Here is a 20,810-nt window from a genome sequence, read left to right on the forward strand (position 1 = left end):
TTTGGACGTCCACCGGACAGAGGGGTTTGTGGAGTGTTTTGGTGGTTCGGCGGAGGCAGGTTCGTCTTCGGCCAGGCGGGGCGCGGCCTTGGGGTCGACGTGGTAGTTGGAGCGGTGGCTCCGGTCTTTCGCCTCCGCCTGTTGCGTTGAGGTGTGGTGTTGCGGTAAGGTTTTTCGGCCAGTTTTCCTCATAAACGGGCCAACCCTTTTCTTCTATATCAACGAAAGGCAAAGCTTTTGCCTCGTTTAAAAAAAAAAGTAATACATGGTAAATATCCTTACATCTGGTTCTACAACAGGAACCCAACTGATATTGTGTGTGAAGTAGCCATCACACAAGTTTTTGGAGTTGATTTCTACTCTATAAACGACCCATGGACAATAGTTTTGAAGGTGGTTCTGGTGGAGAAACAAAAGGAGGTTGCCTGGTTTTACGAGTTGGTTCCAAAACCTCCTATCATGAAATGTAATATTAGCTCTAATTCACTACAGGTGGAAAGTAGAAGTGACTAAGAGCGGTGGTACGTAATATTAGAACCCGGAATTCCCTTTGGTACACTTAGAAAAAGAACACACAAGCCATAAAGGCTGAGAATTCCCTGGGGCACGACTGTTCTTGCCGCGCAACAAATACGGTGTTAGATATACGGTCCGATATATTTTACTGTGACACTTGAGTACTTGGGATAGGTTTGAAGCAAGACAAACACTTATCTTCTAAATGCCTATGTAGGTGAATGATGGCATATATGAATGGTCTCTATAATCTATGCGACATTTTCGATGGGTCCAATGTGATCCCAAGCAGGAGATTGGCCATGTTGAATGTCGCTGCCAAGGATGTTCCACCGCAAAATCCACCATGCTAGACTCACTATGCACCCTTGAGAAATTGAAACTCATCCTTTTGTGACACACTTGTTGAAGGGCTCTTCATCTCCAACTCTGGCCACGCGGGCCACGACTGCTTCACGTACCTCGTCGGCCTTGGGGTGATGGCTGCCAGTGCGGCAGCAGTGGGCACCGCATTTCTCATATGTCACTGGTGAGCCTGTCGTTTCATACTACGCTGGAGGTTTTGAACCTCCTTTGTCATGTTTGGGTGATAGACAACGGCGTGGGGGCCTGTTCATCCACATTGAAGAATAAAGTTGGAGGTCCTAGGGTTCCTCTCGCGTTAGAAAGAAGATATACTAGATGTTTGTCCTCCTTGATCTGACCGGAGTGTCGAGTTCCGGAAGACTCCACCGACGAACTCCCTTGTACAACTCATGCCTGGAGATCACTGAATCAGACATGATTCGGTCGTGCGTTCCAATGTTTTTTTTCCAACCATTTGGTTTCAGGAGGGAGCGACGCGAAGCTCTGCTATGTGTTGCCATCATGGTACATGTCTTTTTTGGTTCCATGCTGAAGTCAGAGGCAGAGAACGTCATGGAAGCCGATGTTTGAGGACTAGTGCTGGTGGTTCAAGGCTATTCATCGATGGTGAACCTGTTTGGTGTTTCGGGCTTCATAGCAGGAATATGCGAGTGGAGTCGTGAACACATGAGAAGTTCAATGTCCTATCTTTCAGGGTGAATATCCAAGGTCTGGCCTTAATTGGTTGTGCCTAGCAATGGCCTTCTTGAAGGCATTGTTTTGAGCACGAAGATTTTCTTCAGGGTGAAAGCCTAAGATCTATGATTGGGCAACGACGGGGCTTGTGCAATGTTTCTTTATAGGAGGCGTCGCTTTTGGAGAACTTGGACTATTATCATTGTGGCATTTGTGCTCCTGCTGTAAGGACTAGAACACTATAGTGGGCCTTTTCTCATTTTAGCTTTTTTTTCCAGATGTGTGCATCTGTACTATCATTAGGGTTGACATTGTTGATGCATAGGCTGGGTGTAATTGGTATCTTCGCGATATAAATACATTCCATTTATCCAGAAAAACTCCCATACCGCGTTGCTTTAGAACATAAGGAAACCTCATCCCCAATCTGCACTCTCCACTCCATCCCCACTCTGCACACCACCCCTTTGAAACACTAGCAACGCTGTCCTACTCTCCACACTCAATGCTGCCCCTTGTGAACACTACCCCAACTCCCATCACCACTCCACTCCCACCACGCCGCCACAAGTAGACCCTAGCTAGTTGCAATACCATCCCATGTGACAAACCTTGCCATAGAGATGGTGCATAAGTTCTAGACATGGAAGGATATCCATGAAGACTCAATATTGTGTCTTTTCCTCGGTAGAAGCCGTGCCAAAGTCCCCCTTTTCCAAATTATGATTTATTTTTATCTCAAATTATTTTCTCTAATCGTGTGAAAATTCCTCCTTATATCTTCCATGAGAAGGATATATGCATGGTGTGTAGATTTGCTAGAGGGCCGTGTGCGGATCTAGATTTGCCGCTAGGAGGATGGTGTGGAGAACAACGAGTTTATCAAAAATGTGCTCATGCATGATGAAGGAAGAAAATTCCTACACGGGGATGGGAATATTCTATTTTTTCAAAGAAATGAACTCTCATTTTTGTATTAATTTTGTAGATCAAGGATCTGCTGAACAACGGGATCTCCTGAACCCTCCTTATATCTTCAAATTGCAGCATCTCATTCTGAATATTAGTTTGCATGCTATAACTTGCAAGGATGGTATCATGTCCAAATAATAATAACAATAGCAATAATAAATATTAATAATACTCCAAACCTTATACTAGGTGACATTTAATGTTGGTTTCTGGGCACGGTTTTAATGTATCCCCACATACATACATAAATATTGCTAAAAGTCTGAACTCTTTCATTTACCTATTTGAATTGAAGAACATTCTGTAACACTTGTTTTTTGAGTGGGGAAGGAAAATAAGCACACAAGCAAACAACCATCTAACCGTCGGTGTGAATTCCCAAGTTTAGTCCACCAGTAAGAAAAAGTTTCTGTTTCCGCCAGTCAGCAGTGGAATGGAATAGTTCGATGGTTTAATCATCCAACCATTGATTGGAACGTCTATCGTGATAAACCGTGTGATTCAATCCTATCTATAGGTATAACAATGTGATTCTATAAGCTAAGCAGACGAGGCAACAAAGAACCTTCATTAGAAGATTCCCATGGTCTAGTTTACCTTTCTTCTTTCCTTGGATCAATATGGTTCATTCCCGGGCTATGCTCTTTTATCGGTTGACAGAAGAGGGGGGGGGGGGCATGGTTGGTTCGGTTCGTCAGAGGTTAAAAAACCCATCTTTTTGGTATTTTCATTCTTGCCGCCATTTTAACAGGTGCTGCTGCAATGAGAGCGTAAGTTGCAAAGTTTTTCTAGATTATTTTTTGTTTTGGTGCGCTCTTCCTTTTTTTTTATAAAGAAGGTTCAGTGGGAGGGCAAGGTGTAGTTAAGTTTTAGGTTGGATCTTTTTTTACATACTTTATTTAGGTTTAATTTATTAAATGAAAGAAGTACCAATTGTTCATTTCATTTCATTTTTTTTGCATTGGTAGTTCTTTTCATTAGAGAGGGAAAAGGGGTAGGGATCATATTACTCCAAAAAACTGGAGAAAATAGCAGGATTGGAAAAGTTCAAAGAGACTGAGGAAGAAAAATCCATTGTTGAATCCTGCAGAGCGATAACATCGAGTAGTGGGTGCAGGCTTCCAACCCCAAGAGAGCTTTATTTACCATAAATCCCCACCGAGTCCTAGCGGGCCTAGATCCGTGATAAGTTCTGAGAAATGGAGGAAATGATGCATTCAAATTGCAAGAAAGACTGAATCCTTGAAAGAAAAATCAAACAAGACCAGACGCTCCCTATTATTATCGAGAACGAGACTAAATGTTCGGCCTTAATGAGATGGACCTTGATTCCTCTCCGGCCAGGAAAAGATGCGGTTCCTCTTTGTTCTACTACCTTCATCCTCGGGTGAAGCCGGTTGGCTCACCAAACAAGAGGCCGTCCTACTATTAAATCATTTGTAACCATGCCTAACGGTTGGTCATCTAAGCTATCGTCCAAAGCAAGCGAGATCTATTCAAGAGTTCGGGGCATATCCTTAGCTCGAGCAGCATGCACTCCCGCGATGTGAGTAAATATTTAAACACAGAAGAAGAGCTACGAGTGGACCAACTTCTTCTATTCCTTGTTGGCCTCTAGTTCCTTCTATCCCTCAATCCTCTTCTCTACCTTTTTTTACTATTATGTGTGGCATACCCCCTGTTCGTATCTTAACAGGGCAACCTTCTCTTGCAAACAATCCCTTCATCGCTAACACCGGTAATACCACATCCCTTTAATAATACCTTCGAGGAATTTATGTCGCGTCCCTATAGTGATAAGAGTGCATTCTCTAACAGCTTTGAAGATCCTCTTGCCAATCCTAAACAAAAGAAAGAAAAGCCCTACCCGCCTTCATTGGTTAAGTAAGGGGAATTTACCTATCAGTCATAGTCCTGAGGTGCAATTGGAACACTAAGCCCAATTACTGCTTTACTCCTTAAATTAGTCCTCATTCTCCTAGTCCTATTCCTGATTGTTATTTTGGATTCGGTGCCTAGGTGATATCTTCTTACTATTGATTCAACCTCTTCGGGCAAACGTTGTCACTTCCTTTATTTGAAAAAAGGGGTCTAGAACTACAGTATTCTGCTACCTTCTTCCCTTGGTCTGGGTAGGTAGGTTATGTAGGCTACAACTGTTCATAGGTTGTTCGATCGCAAAATGCCAAATAATCGATTACTAGTATGCTGGATATTGCCAGGAGGTCCTCCCTCCTATGTTTGACTCATCCAAGATGAGTTCACACCTGTCGATTCCGGTCAAAGGAAAAAGCTTTTTACAACATCCGTCCCATCACACCAATTTATGCCAATATAAAGAATGCTAGGTTGCCAGGAACAAACCCTGTGATTCAAGGTCTTGCCTAGAATTGCTTAAGAAAAATGAACCCCACTAATTGATCCCTCTTTAGGTTCGTATAATTAAGTACATCCTCGACTATAGCACGAGTAGGTTCGAGTTCTCGTACTAACCTAAGAGCAGATATGCTGAAATATTTCCACATTCAAGCAGCTAATGAGTAAATGACTCCTCGGTAACAGTTCGAAGATTGGCTCGCAAACGCAAGTAGCGGCAAGAAAGGAGAGCAAGACTTCCTTTTATAAAAGAATGAAGAACTAGACTTCTATAAGAAGATTTGATAATCGTAAATCATGGAATATTCATCTATCTTCTTAGGTAACTACTTCAACCCCTCTCGAAACCGAACCATTGTGAATAGAACTAGCGCTTAAGGAAGAGCAGGATCTATTAGAAAGTCATATTCAATCACCGAGTCTTCTCCTTCCTAGCTTTTAGATAGCCCTGATTCTATCTTGGATTTTAATACACCGAGCCGTGTACGTATCTTGGCTAAACTCGAACCTATAGTTGATCCATCCATGCTCGGTTTAGAATCAAAAGGTACTTGAAGACGACTTTGAATGGGAGGAGGTTTTCATTTTATCCCCTAACCTTACTTTTATGTTTCTTTCATTCTCAATCCCTATGGTCCATTCTTTTTTTTCGAAATGGGTTTCCCCAGCCTCTGCATCAAAATGATGCATACGGCCGCCCTATGGTCCATTGTAGGATGATTTTCCTAAGGCCTTGAATTTGTTGGCAAGGTGATCAGGGTCCTCTCCCTGGTCCTATGGTCCTATCGAAACCGTGACTTCTCTCCTGGGATTGAATATGTTTTGCCTCTATCCGATGGTTCCACATTCCTATGTGGGTAGGATTCGTGCAGGGATGAGCGGCTTATTTAGCATATGCGAAGCGCGAAGCATAAGAGAAGAGTGTAGCAAAGAGAGTGTAATACTTGTAGCGAATATAAGTAGTGTCAAAGCCTACACTGGCTTAGCTCTACAGATGTTTTCATGACGAAGATGGTGATACGATACCACTCGTTAGTGATGATAAGATTCACTCATAGAATAGGTGGAAGATCCATCCAATTTTATTTATAGATTTATTTGTTCAAAGAAAAATACGCCTAAAGTCATTAAGGGAACCTACTATTGGTATCCTTTACCACGTTCACTTTCCATATCCCCTTTCTTTAGTTCAGACGCTATCGTACCTCAGGGAAAATCCAAATTTCTATCAACGATTTCCACCCAACTCTGGAATGAGTCTCCCCTCTCTCCCTTAACATATCGAAGGCCTCTTATCCGTCAACCGTACTTTAATAGCTTAGACTTCTGAGCCTTGCTGGATTATGCAGAAGGGCCAACATCAGAGGATCAATTGAATAACCAACTCTCCTGCCCTACTGCCACTACTGCTCGAAAGCCAAAAAATACACTTGTTCATCCCAAGCATCACTTTCCACAAATAGTACCCAGCGTGTGTCTTAGCCGCCGAGGGCACCTCACTTGAGGAGGCTGTTTACGAATCCGATCTTTCTGTCTGTCCATAAGAATGGGACGGTGAATTGCCATTAGGGGAGGGCCCAGAATTCCATGTACGCCTATTCCACGGACCCCCCGGGTGAGGATTAGCTCCTATGATTAGCCAAGGGAAGGTCATCTACTAATAGTTAAACGGAATAAGGTTAGTTAGAGGACACCCACTAACTATTATTCAAAAAAGAAATAGTTGGGACCTAGTCGATGTGCTCTTATTTGGAATCTATAACTTTTTGGTCGGGTAAGAAAATGAAGTAGTAGTCAATCAGGCAGTCTAATTCGTCCTCTCTAAGTTCAGGCAGTGAGGCATTTAGAAAGATCAACATCGGCTTTGTCAAGCAAATAGAAAGAGCTGCTCGTCAAGCAAGGGATGGTCGATCGAAGGGATTGCTTCAGGCAGGCTCTCGAGGAGTCTACCGAACCATCTTTAGCATCTTCCTCATCAGGAAGGGGCGCCACAAGAGAAGGAGTAAGGCTTTCCCTAGCTCTATCTTCATTCGTTCTCACTACTTCGTCCATCGTACTCTGCCTCCCCAAAACTCTATGGGTTGCATTGGCCATACGAACGAATTGGCTGTTTTGAGCGCGTAACAGTGCGAGATAGAAGATTGAGCTTGCATGCAATAGCTATATGTTACTGAAAGTAGGCACGAGTGGAGGGCACCCGTAGCCTTATCACGTTAGGTAGCTTGCTATCCGAACAAGTACAATATACGCCGCTTCGATACAACTACTTTTCACTTTCTTTCCTAAATGTGTGATTGATACCAATCCCTATGTTGTACACTCTTCCACTAACTAGAAAGAACCATGCCTGAAGTAGAAATAACCAATTACAAGTGTTCATAGTGGTCTAATAAAATAAACCCTGACCGTGAAGGTGCCTAGTGTTGATACCAGTTGTTGGGTAATTGAAGGAAGCAAACAAAACAGAGAGAGGATCCAGTGGGGCAACCTGTTTCATCAATCTATTCTCTTTTTAGATTTGCTTTTGGGGTAGGCATTTCCAGTGATTGACCTCGGTTGATAACCAATTGAGCACAAATAGACTAAGCTTGAAAAGGAGCAACTTCTAGAGTTGTTATCCACCATCTTGATGGGCATAGTCACCGCCCTATATTTACGATGACTTAATTTTCGTATAATTAATATCTAGTATTTGTTTTTTGGAAGATAATATCAATTATTTGTGAAAGTTGATGGCGTCTCATTTTTCTCTTGTGCATTGCAGCGTCTATCTCATTCTGTTTGTTAGTTCGTGTGATATTATTTGTAAGGCAGATCGATGGAGAATAGAAGAAAAGTCTGACGAAACCAGCAGTGTGGCTGGTTGGTCATCTACGACATAAGATACATGAAATACAGTTCATTATGTACAGCAATGCATGGCTGCGATCTGACAAATGGGAAAATCGAGAAACAATTTTCCATATTTATGTTGAAACAAGCCAAAAGATGACCCAACAATTTTTCATTTCGCCGCTACTAGCTAATAGATTGGACACGAAACAACACCAAACACATGCACGAACCGCAGACATGCATGCGGTATGTACGTTTGCAAGCATGTGATGCTACTCTAGAGATTGGCTAGGCAGAGGCGTTGTCGGGTCGCAGTCACTTACTGAGATGATGTTTGACAATTAGTCCACGGAACATGGCTGATTGCTCGCTCGCATGCAAGTTGTTGATTGGAATTAAGGCACATCCGTCCGTCCATCTGAAATTTTATATCCAAGCAAAACAACCTACTACGTAGCCAGCTCGAGGTTACAATGCATGTTGAAACGGTTGAATTATGTTACTGGTAGACTGTTAGAGCTAGCAGCACTAGCACCTGGTGCTACCGGCAGGCGCACTCTGCCTATAAATTAAGTTCTGCTTTGCTCCCAGTACTCGTCAACCCATCAACAGCATGGCTTCTTCTTCCTCTTCTCGGGTCTCCCAGCTAGGCGTCAAGGCGGCGCTGCTGGCGGCCGTCTGCCTTGTCCTCCACGGCGGCGGGAGTATGACGGCGGCGGAGCTGTGCGTGGGCTACTACGACGACACTTGCCCGGACGCGATCTCGATCGTGCAGGGAGTGCTGGAGGAGGCGCACCAGTCGGACCCGCGCATCTTCGCCAGCCTCATTCGCCTCCATTTCCACGACTGCTTCGTGCAGGGCTGCGACGGCTCGGTGCTGTTGGACACCTTCGACGGGTTCGAGTCCGAGAAGGACGCGCGCCCCAACAATGGTTCGGCGCGGGGCTTCCCCGTCGTTGACGCCGCCAAAGCCGCCCTCGAGGACGCCTGCCCCGGCGTTGTCTCCTGCGCCGACATCCTTGCCATCGCCGCCGAGATCTCCGTCGAGCTGGTACGCACATTCCTTGGCTTGTTACAAACAGTGATCAAACTCAATGTATTAGGGGTGTATGATTGCTTTCCTAGTGCGTGATACGACGAGCCGTGTGGCTCGTGTCTCGTGTGTCGGTGCATGGACAAGAAAAGGACACATGACATATCACATGCATGAAACTATGCAAAAAGCTGGTTGATGATAAGAGTACTATGGATGCAGTCTGGAGGACCCGGGTGGAGCGTGTTGCTGGGGAGGCTGGACGGCCTCACCTCCAGCAAAGCCGACGCCGAGAATCTGCCAGGCCCCTTCGACGGCCTGCCGGTCCTGCGAGCCAAGTTCCGGAATGCCACACTTGACGATACTACTGACCTTGTCGCCCTCTCAGGTACTAAACTCGCCCGCAGATAACCATCTGCCTTATATAAGAAAAATATAATAATTTCACCAGAAACCAAGGTTTTATTGCTAGTATAAACCGATGGACTGATCAAAGAGAGAATAACTTAATCTGTTTTTGTTTCAAATGTATAGGTGCCCACACTTTCGGCCGTGTGCAATGCCAGTTCGTCACGGCCCGTCTGTATAATTTCAGCGGGACGAACCAGCCTGACCCGACCCTAAACCCCGCCTACCGGGCGTTCCTATCACAGAGATGCCCAAGGAACGGTGATGGATCATCGCTAAATGACCTTGATCCAACGACACCCGACACCTTTGACAATAACTACTACACGAACCTCGAAGTGAACCGTGGCTTCCTTCAATCTGACCAAGAGCTCAAGTCAGACCCAGGCGCATCGACAACAACGGCGCCGATCGTCGATAGGTTTGCCAGCAGCCAAGATGCCTTCTTTAGGAGCTTCACACAGTCTATGATCAAGATGGGGAACATTAGGCCGGTGACGGATCCATCCCTGGGAGAAGTCCGAACCCAGTGTGCATTTGTCAATGACAGTTAGGGAGAAGACCACGTGGACATGTACAAGTGTTGCATGTGCCCTCGACATATGTAATCATGGATGTAAGAATAAACTTTTCTCTTACTGTCCAGTTCAACAATTGTCATATATCTCAAACCAATGTAACCTTTCGTACATGCTTCTTGTTCTCGGATGTACAATAAAAATTGAATTTTGTTTCCATGTTTTCTTAATTTTATATGCATCATCATCATCCAAAGCTTGGGTCCAAGTTTCGCCCAGTGCTTTAACAACACAAACAAAAACATTGGTGACACTAGTTACAATGCACCGTTGACAGAGACCACATCGCCATTAGATCCTCCCTCTTCTGACCTGTCATATTATCGATGGATCATTTGTCTTCCATCTTGCCCTAAAGGACATAAAATGCGTATGTAAGAAAAATTAGAAATGATAGATTTTTCTAGTCGTGAAAGAACATTTTTTTTGGCATCTTCCGCAACCACACTTTTAAAGGATTAAAAGTGTGCATTAGCACTTGTACTCCTCTAGACTTTATTGATAAAGTACAAGATTACAAGGAAGGATCTCAACAAGTTTTAACAAGGAACTCAGCAAGATGGGAAATCCAGGGTTTTGGCTATCTAGTGTGTATTGCTATCACCGTTGATAGTCTAGTCCATCTTTCATCGTGTCCCTATTCTTCATATAGGTGTAGGTCTTGAGAGTATGTGGAGACCTTGTCTTGTACAACAAGTCTTATCCTGATCTTATATATCTTGGCTGTGTGGTTGGTGGTTCGATGAGGTTGATGAGTGCAAGTGCACATATAAATTATAGCTAGTTTCAAAAGTAAGAGTATCGAACCATAAACAGCTATTTGGTTAAGGTCTGTATGCCCCTCTTCACTATCTATTAAAGCATACTTGTAACCTGCCCTTGATTTCAAGTAAGAGTGTTTTAAAGAAAGTTGTTTTGTGTTTAAAGTAATACTGGAAAGTAAAAAAGAAACAGAAAGACAATCACGATTTAAATAGTTATGAACTTCAGTAAGGAGAAATGTTATAGGAAAATGTATGACCCACCTCTAGCATTGGCATTAATTATGATTAGAATAAATCTATGGCTCTCTTCATAACATGTGTTAGGAGAGTTCCATAAAAAGATGATCATAGACAAGCTATTTGATATTTCATCCTGAATAACCCCTGCAATGATTGTAGGCAAGCCACTCCGATCCCTCACAATTAAGGTTTTCCCATAGATATTGATATGAGCTTAGTGATTCTCTCCTTATGCCCCTTGACCATATGAATAGCATGCCGACACGTTATGTCTCTTAGAACCGTGCATACTAACACATGTCCAAAGGTAATTCCCTCTCTAGTCCCGAAGGTAGATATTACATGGTCAACTTCATATAATATATATAGAGAAAACCAACAAATAATCATGAACTGAAGTTATAAATCATCTTTATTTCATATCATAATATTGCCATGATTTCTCCATCTCCCCAACAAGAACGTAAAATACTAACTCATGGAAGCAATCAACAACATCATCATAGGCATATGGAATGAATACTAGTCTATGGATGAAAACAATTGCAAATCCATAATAGCAATTGAAATTACAACAAGGTGGGAGTAAACGAGATGGGAATGGTGATTGTGATGGAGATGCAGCGGTCGATGATGGGGGATGATGCCTTGGCTCCAATGATCCCTGTAGAAGCGAGGATGATGCCCTTCTGCAAGTCCCCCATCTTGATCCCTTTTGAAGATGAGGTTTCTGCGAGTTGTGGTGTATCTGAATGTCACATCTCTAATTCGTTATCGCGTGGAGAAACTATTTAATGAGGCGGAGGTAGTGCCACATGGTACAGGCGCGGGGTACGGGCTGACCCTACCATTACCGACAGTTCTTAAACCTTCTGGAGTTGCCTCTCGCGGTGACTCTTCACCCAGGTGCGTGGAAAACCATTTAGATGACTTTTATCACTTCAAATTATAATATTTATGTCCAATATGACAGCTCCAAATGATATATTCATCAATACCTTCATAATTTGGGCTCATGTGGAAGCAAACATAAAAGGTGCGCGCAAGTGCCGTAAAATACCAAAGTCTTATCACTACATATGCAAAAACATAAGGTAAATATGCTTAAAAATGCACTCCTCAACCTCCCCAAGCTTAGAGCATCTCCAGCCGCGTCCCCCAAACCGTCTCCCAAAGGGATTTGGGGCGCGCCGGACAAAAAAAGTTCCCAGCCGCATCCCCCAAAGCCTCTTTTTGTCCGGTGCGGCCCAATACGGTGTCCGGCGTCCCGAGCCCGTCCCCGCTACACAGGGGACGCTCCGGGCAAGCCGGACACAACGAAAAGCGAGGCGAGGAGATGCGGGCCCGACGCGTCAGCGGCACATGAAAAATTAGTCCCCCTCTCCCACCAAATCGTTCATCTCCCGCCACATCGCGCCACTCCCGCCGCACATTTCTGCCCTCCCAACACATTTGACCTCCTATCCCACCGATTCATTTCTCCCTCCCGCCATTGCTACTTTGTTCCTCCCGCCACCGCTACCCTCTCCCCATCCATGGCGCCGCCAACAGTCCCCAAAAAATGGCCAAGAAGCCGTCGGGCAATGAGATGAAAGGGGCGAAGGCACCCTTCGCGAAGCCGCGGAAGGCGCCGGCTCCAAAGAAGAAGTCGGAAGGCTGGACCGAAGATCAGTGGCATCAAGACTGTCTGCGCCGGAAGATGTCAACGGCGGAGCGGAAGGGACGGAGGGCGGCGCAGCTGGAGAAGAAGGCATTGGCGGCGCGCGCGCACCAGCACGCGTTGGCCGGGTGTAGCGCTTGTTGGAGATATGCCCAAGAGGCAATAATAAAATGGTTATTATAATATATCTTTGTGTTTATGATAATGTTTACATACCATGCTATAATTGTATTAACCGAAACATTGATACATGTGTGTTATGTGAACAACAAGGAGTCCCTAGTAAGCCTCTTGTATAACTAGCTTGTTGATTAATAGATGATCATAGTTTCATGATCATGAACATTGGATGTTATTAATAACAAGGTTATGTCATTATGTGAATGATGTAATGGACACACCCAATTAAGCGTAGCATAAGATCACGTCATTAAGTTATTTGCTATAAGCTTTTCGATACATAGTTACCTAGTCCTTTCGACCATGAGATCATGTAAATCACTTATACCGGAAAGGTACTTTGATTACATCAAACGCCACTGCGTAAATGGGTGGTCATAAAGGTGGGATTAAGTATCCGGAAAGTATGAGTTGAGGCATATGGATCAACAAGTGGGATTTGTCCATCCCGATGACGGATAGATATACTCTGGGCCCTCTCGGTGGAATGTCGTCTAAATAGTTTGCAAGCATATGAATGGTTCATAAGAGACCACATACCACGGTACGAGTAAAGAGTACTTGTCAGGAGACGAGGTTGAACAAGGTATAGAGATACCGATGATCAAACCTCGGACAAGTAAAATATCGCGTGACAAAGGGAATTGGTATCGTATGTAAATGGTTCATTCGATCACTAAGTCATCGTTGAATATGTGGGAGCCATTATGGATCTCCAGATCCCGCTATTGGTTATTGGTCGGAGAGAGGTCTCAACCATGTCTACATAGTTCGCGAACCATAGGGTGACACACTTAAGGTTTGATGTCGTTTAAGTAGATATGGAATAAGGAATGGAGTTCGAAGTTTTGTTCGGAGTCTCGGATGGGATCCAGGACATCACGAGGAGGTCCGGAATGGTCCGGAGAATAGGATTCATATATAGGAAGTCATATTCCAAGTTTGGAAATGATCCTGTGCATTTATGGCAGGTTCTAGAAAGTTCTAGAAAAGTCCAGAAGAAATCACCATGGAAAGTAGAGTCCCGGAGGGACTCCACCTTGCATGGCCAGCCAAACCCTAAAGGGTGGAGTCCCGAGTGGACTCCACCATAGGTGGCCGGCCACCCCACCCAAAGGAAAGGTGGGAGTCCCACCTTGGGTAGGACTCCCTCCTTGAGTAGGTTTCCCACCTATGGGAGGTTTTGTTGTTGGGGTCTTATTCGAAGACTTGGACTACAACTCTTGGGGATTTCCACCTATATAATGAGGAGAAGAGGGAGGGGGCAGCCACTCTTGGCCGCACCACCTAGGGCTGCCCATGGCCGGTGCCCAAGCCACCCCCTCTCCCCAAACCCTAGCCTCTCCTCCTCCACCACTTCTCCCGCATACGCTTAGGCGAAGCCCTGCCGGAGTTCTCCACCACCACCGCCACCACGCCGTCGTGCTGCCGGGATTCCTAGGAGGATCTACTACTTCTGCTGCCCGCTGGAACGGGGAGAAGGACGTCGTCTTCATCAACACCGAACGTGTGACAGAGTACGGAGGTGCTGCCCGATTATGGCACCGTCAAGATCTTCTACGCGCTTTTGAAAGCGGCAAGTGATCGTCTACCGCAGGCAACGAGAGCCTCCTCTTGTAGGCTTTGGAAATCTTCAAGGGTTAGTCTCGTTCATCCCCTCGTTGCTACCGTCTTCTAGATTGCATCTTGGCTTGGATTGCGTTCTCGCGGTAGGAATTTTTTGTTTTCTATGCTACGAATCCCATCATCGCTGCCACCAATGCGAGCCCATGGAGTATGTCGGCGCCGGTGTACATTACGGGAGTGGTCTCTCCGTCGACATCCGAGTTCTACAACGACGGCCCCTCCGCCACTCCCGGGGGCATGACGCTAAACTTCTCGTGGCACTACCAGGATACCCTGCCGCATGGCGGCTTCAACCCCAATGCCGTCTCCTACTCCGCGACGTACGAGCAAGCGCCCCAGCGCGAACCAGGACCCAGTGCGGACGACGCCCTGTTCACTGGCCGTAGGGACCCGCTCGATTTCAACGGTGCCGGTGCTGAGGAGGAGGAGGAGGATGAGGAGGAGGAGGGGGAGGGTGTGTAGGATGATGAGGACGAGGAAAGAGGGCGGCGACGAAGAGGATGATGAGGGTGCCGGTGAGGATGCCGATGATCTCGTGGAGGTTGACGCGGCCGGCGTGAGGAAGAAGAAGAAGGCGTCGGGCAAATGAGGCCCCAAGTGGACGGTTCTAGAGGATCAATGTCTATGCGAGTCGTGGTCGACGGTGAGCCATGACTCCATCACCAGCGCAAACCAAAAGTACGGGAAGTATTGGGCGAGGATCAAGGCCGAGTTCGATGAGCAAAGCTGATCAACAGCGACTACAACAAAGTGACAATGAAGAGGAGCCAAAAGGCAATCTCGACACGATGGGACATCATCCAGGCGTCGGTGAACATGTTCTTGGGTTCTATAGCGAGATCGAGAAAAGAGGCGACAACGGCATCGACGTCAGCGGCGTGGTATGACTCTTTCTTACATAATCTGTAGCGCCTACATTTTGTTCGACGATCGATTGTGTTTTCTTTGGTTAGTTTGACAAGGCCATGGATGTGTACCGGAGGCACTCGGAAGGTCATAAGTTGTTCGCGCTGATGCATTTCTATAGCAAGCTTAAAAAGAACCACAAATGGTGATACATCTCAAACGTATCTATAATTTGTTATGTTCCATGCTAGTTTTATGACAATACTCACATGTTTTATATACACTTTATATCAGTTTTATGCATTTTCCGGCACTAACCTATTAACAAGATGCCGAAGTGCTAGTTCCTGTTTTCTACTGTTTTTGGTTTCAGAAATCCTACACATGAAATATTCTCGGAATTGGTCGAAACAAAAGCCCACGGTCTTATTTTGCACGGAGCCTTCCAGAAGCCCGAAGAGGAGACGAAGAGGGGCGACGAGGCAGCCACACCCTAGGGGGGCGCGGCCCCACCCCTGGCCGCGCCGCCCTATGGGGTGGGCCCCTCGAGCGTCCCCCGACTCTGCCCCTTCGCCTATATATTCTCTCCGTCGCGAAAACCCTAGTACCGAGAGCCACGATACGAGAAAAGTTCCAGAGATGCTGCCGCCGCCAATCCCATCTCGGGGGATTCAGGAGATCGCCTCCGGCACCCTGCCGGAGAGGGGAATCATCACCGGAGGACTCTACATCATCATGCTCTCCTCCGGATTGATGCGTGAGTAGTTCATCCTTGGACTATGGGTCCATAGCAGTAGCTAGATGGTTGTCTTCTCCTCTTGTGCTATCATGTTTAGATCTTGTGAGCTGCCTATCATGATCAAGATCGTCTATTTGTAATGCTACATGTTGCGTTTGTTGGGATCCGATGAATATGGAATACTATGTCAAGTTGATTAATTGATCTATCATATATGTGTTGTTTATGTTCTTGCATGCCATCCGTTGCTAGTAGAGGCTCTGGCCAAGTTGATACTTGTAACTCCAAGAGGGAGTATTTATGCTCGATAGTGGGTTCATGCCTCCATTGAATCTGGGACAGTGATAGAAAGTTGTAAGGTTATGGATGTGTGATACGTCCAAAACGTATCTACTTTCCCGAACACTTTTGCTATTGTTTTGCCTCTAATTTGTGTATTTTGGATACAACTAACACGGACTAACGCTGTTTTCAGCAGAATTGCTCTGGTATCTCATTTTTGTGCAGAAACTCAACTTTGAGGAAAATCCCCGGAATTAATGTCGAAGGGCCTATTTTCCCAGAAGAATCACGGAGCCAGAAGGGCAGGCCAGGGGGAGGCCCATGGCCTCCAGGCCATAGGCCAGCGCGGCCTAGGAGGGGGGCACGCCGCCTTATGGTGTGGCCGCCTCGGCCAGCCAACGACGCCCCCCTCTGGACTACTTAAAGGTTTCGACCTAAAAATGCACGGGGGTTAGACGAAATCACCAGAAGACATCCAGAACACCGCCGCCATCGCGAAACTCCGTCTCGGGACCAGAAACTCCGTTCTGGCACCTCGCCGGGACGGGGAATTGGAGGAGATCATCATCATCATCACCACCGACGCCTCTTCATCGACCAGCCATGTTTCCCCCATCCATGTGTGAGGGATGGTAGGGATTGGATGAGATTGGTCATGTAATAGCATAAGATTGTTAGGGCATAGTGCCTAGTATCCGTAATTGGTACTTTTATGATATTGTTGCAACTTGTTATGCTTAATGCTTGTCACTAGGGCCCGAGTGCCATGATCTCAGATCTGAACATGTTATTGTTTCATGATGATATTCATTGTTTTATGATCTTACCTGCAAGTTGTATACACATGTTGCTCGTCCGGAACCCGAGGCCCCAAAGTGACGAAATTGGGACAACCGGAGGGGAAGGCGGTGATATGAGGATCACATGTGTTCACAGAGTGTTAATGCTTTGCTCCGGTGCTCTATTAAAAGGAGTACCTTAATTTCCGATAGATTCCCTAGAGGCCCGGCTGCCACCCGGCTGGTAGGACAAAAGATGTTGTGCAAGTTTCTCATTGCGAGCACGTACGACTAAATATGGAAAACATGCCTATTGATTGATTAGTACTTGGATACCGTTTTATTACTATCTGCAAATGCCCTATCTTGATTGTTACATGAGTTTCTCTCATCCATGCAACGCCCGTTCATCCATCCCTGTGCCTACGAGTATTTTAATCTCGTTGTTTACTATAATCACTACTGCTGTCTTTGTTACTCAGCTGCTTATATTTCACTACCGCTATCGCTATAAAATTGTTACTATCGATAAACTCTTGCGAGCAAGTCTCGTTTCCAGGTGCAGTTGAATTGACAACTCATTCGTTAAGGCTTACAAATATTCTTTGGCTCCCCTTGTGTCGAATCAATAAATTGGGTTTTACTTCCCTCGAAGACTCATTGCGATCCCCTATACTTGTGGGTCATCAAGACTATTTTCTCGGCGCCGTTGCCGGGAGCATAGCTTTATTTGCAAGTTCACTTGGATTGATATTGTTCGCTGCAAATTCTCCATCATGGGTAAACCTCGCGATACTAAAGTCGCCATATTACCATCCACTACAAGAAAAGGTACAACTCTGAGTACCTCTGCTGCTCTTGATTCACCATCTGTGATAAGTAAACTTGTTTCACCACCACAAGCTTCAAATGCTGGTACTTCTGCTGAATCTGAAAATTGCTCTTATAATTTTGATGATGCTTCTACTGTGCTTGATAATGATGGTTCTTAGAATCTTTTCTAGATGCTACGATTGCTAGGTCTAGACAAATTGAAATACTGAAACTCCTAATGAAAATGCTGTTACACCTGTTAATTCACCTGAGTCTGTTGAATACTCTAGTGATGGTCTTGATGAAGATTATGTAGAACTTGATGATGATTTCATTGATAAATGCAATGCTACTACTGGTACAGGTAATATTAAAAAGCTTCTTGCACAACATGATGTTAGATATAAACTGTCTCCTGATCCTAAATTTGCCACATCTCCTATAAACAAAAAGGATAAGAATTATGATTTTTCTCTTGATTTATCTCATATATCTATTGTTGAGAAAACACCTTTTTGTGGTACTGAAAAAGAAAGTGTTGTAGAACACATGAATGAGCTTTCAACTTTGAGTAGCTTGTTTTTTGATGATATCAAGAAGCGTACTTATTTCGTTGCTAATTTTTTCCCTTTCTCATTAAAGGATGATGCTAAAACTTGGTATAATAGTTTGCCTCCTGGTTCTATTGATAGTCCAAGTGGTTTTCTTGATGTTTTCTTTCGGAAATACTTTCCCGCTAGTGCCCAACATATTGCTTTGCAGAGAATTTATAATTTTGACCAGAAAGATGGAGAGAAATTGCCTGAAGCTTGGGCGAGATTTTGCTCTCTTATCAGAGCTCGGCCTGGACATGATTTGGAAAAGCATGATTTACTTGATATATTCTATAGTGGACTAACCATTGAGTCTAGGGCATACCTGGATAGTTGTGCTGGTTGTGTTTTCAGGAAAAGAACTCCAGACGACGCTGAAGAATTATTGGCTAGAATAGGCCGGAATCATGATGATTGGACTACACCTGAACCAACTCCGACACCAATATTGAAGAAGAGGGGTATGATTAAATTAAATGATGAAGATATGAGGGAAGCCAAGAAGTCTCTTAAGGAGAAAGGTATTAAATCCGAAGATGTGAAGAATTTACCTCCCATAGAAGATTTATGTAAGATAACTTCCCCTTCATCCATGATTGAGGTACAGTCTCTTCAACGCTTTACTAGGGAAGATATTCCGTATTCAAAACCTCCTGCACAATGCTTAGATGAGTTTGATAATTATATTGTTAAGCAAGATAATTTTAATATGAGAGTAGAGAATCATTTAATAGAAAATTCTCGAGCTATTAGTGAATTGCATGGTATTGTGGAGAGAATCTCCAATGATGTTAAGATGCTTGTTAAACATTTTCATATGGTTCAAACTCAAATCGATCAACTCACTAACACTACAAGAAAAGTTCTGATAGACAACGTCTCAAAATCGTCCGCTAAGGGGTATTTTTCGTCGCCTATGGGCCTAACCCGACGATATGGGTTCTGTTGTGGAAACTGCGTCAGGCAAAGTCCTACGACGATTTTTCGGTCCGTCGCGCTTGGGCGCCCTTCCGCCACGGAAAATCGGACCGTTGCCCAAGTGTTTCCGGGAGCCCGTTGATCGCCGACGTCATGCAAGCCGACACGTGGCGTACGCCGTTAGGCGGCATTTAACGGCGTTAACCGGCCGAAACCCCGTGGTAGATGGTAGGCCCACACGAGGCTCGCCACGTCTTAAGCGGGCCGGGCGAGCTGACATAGTTTGAGCGGTCAACTATATAGCCGGGCTGGTCCATTAGTTACGTGGGCCGGGCCTAACCTCTAAGGTTGATCTGGTCAAAACTTAAATGGGCCGGCCCATTTAACATGTGGGGTCCACCTTACGAGCAATCGGGCCGGCCCAAGAAGCAAGTGGGCCGGGCCAAAACACGAGCGGGTCCCACTTTCCGTTAAAGGGCCGGCCCATTTAGTGTGTGGGGTCCACCATATAGCAAGTGGGCCGGGCCAAAAACACGAGTGGGTCCCACTTTCCGGTTAAAGGGTCGGCCCATTTAGTATGTGGGGTCCACCATATAGCAAGTGGGCCGGCCCAACAAGATAGTGGGCCGGGCCAAAAACACAGGTGGGTCCCACTTTCCTGTTAAAGGGCCGGCCCATTTGGTGTGTGGGGTCCACCATATAGCAAGTGGGCCGGCCCAACAAGATAGTGGCCGGGCCAAAAGCACAGGTGGGTCCCACCTTCCTGTTAAAAGGCCGGCCCATTTAGTATGTGGGGTCCACCATATAGCAAGTGGGCCGGCCCAACAAGATAGTGGGCCGGGCCAAAAACACAGATGGGTCCCACTTTCCAGTTAAAAGACCGGCCCATTTAGTATGTGGGGTCCACCATATAGCAAGTGGGCCGGCCCAACAAGATAGTGGGCCGGGCCAAAAACACAGGTGGGTCCCACCTTCCTGTTAAAGGGCCGGCCCATTTACCATGTGAGACCACCGTATAGCAAATAGGCTGGCCCAACAAGATAGTGGGCCGGCCCAATAAGCATGTGGATCCCACTATCGTGTAACCGAGCCGGCCTACTAAAGAAGTGGGCCGGCCCAAAATGAAAGTGGGTCCCACACTACTGTAAGTGGGCCGGCCCAATCTGTTGTAGTGCCCTACTTGTTTGACTAGTCAACTTGCATTACATTTCATGAGCCTAAAATCTGATATCAATGATACACACAATTACATACACAAATAAAACAGGTAGGAAAATTACAAGGCAATTAATGTGCCCAAACAAAAAAATTACATAGAATCATTGAGGACTTCTATTAGCATCATCAATAACACGTTGACATTTGGCAATCGCCTTGATTGAATCTTGTGTACTCTTTGTCAACATATCAGCTACAGATCTTAAAGCAGCAATACCATGTCTCTTATAAAGTACAACCTTGAGATATTTACTATTTGATGAAAGCAATGGTCTAGGTTGACGGCTATGAGAAGATGCATCAGAAGAAATATAAGAACTTTTTGTGGGCCTCACTTCTAATCACTACAAGAAAAGTTCTGATAGACAACGTCTCAAAATCGTCCGCTAAGGA

The 20,810-nt window shown here is 45.3% G+C and overlaps 2 protein-coding genes across 2 annotated transcripts in view; both read left to right on the forward strand.

Moving 5' to 3' along the window:
* The first annotated feature begins 8,353 nt into the window (after positions 1-8,353).
* On the forward strand, positions 8,354-9,836 carry LOC124647192 (peroxidase A2-like). Its single transcript, XM_047187163.1, has 3 exons — positions 8,354-8,791; positions 8,996-9,161; positions 9,308-9,836. The coding sequence occupies exons 1-3, from the start codon at positions 8,354-8,356 to the stop codon at positions 9,733-9,735; spliced, it is 1,032 nt and encodes a 343-aa protein (XP_047043119.1). The 3' UTR covers positions 9,736-9,836.
* A 4,543-nt stretch (positions 9,837-14,379) lies between these two features.
* LOC124647193 overlaps positions 14,380-20,810 on the forward strand; it is a 9,067-nt gene continuing 2,636 nt past the window's right edge. Inside the window, exon 1 of the mRNA XM_047187164.1 lies at positions 14,380-14,641. Coding sequence (XP_047043120.1) covers positions 14,380-14,641 — 262 coding nt within the window. The remainder of the gene's footprint in view (positions 14,642-20,810) is intronic.

The sequence above is a fragment of the Lolium rigidum genome, chromosome 4 (assembly GCF_022539505.1).
Source record: "Lolium rigidum isolate FL_2022 chromosome 4, APGP_CSIRO_Lrig_0.1, whole genome shotgun sequence".
Classification (NCBI taxonomy): domain Eukaryota; kingdom Viridiplantae; phylum Streptophyta; class Magnoliopsida; order Poales; family Poaceae; genus Lolium; species Lolium rigidum.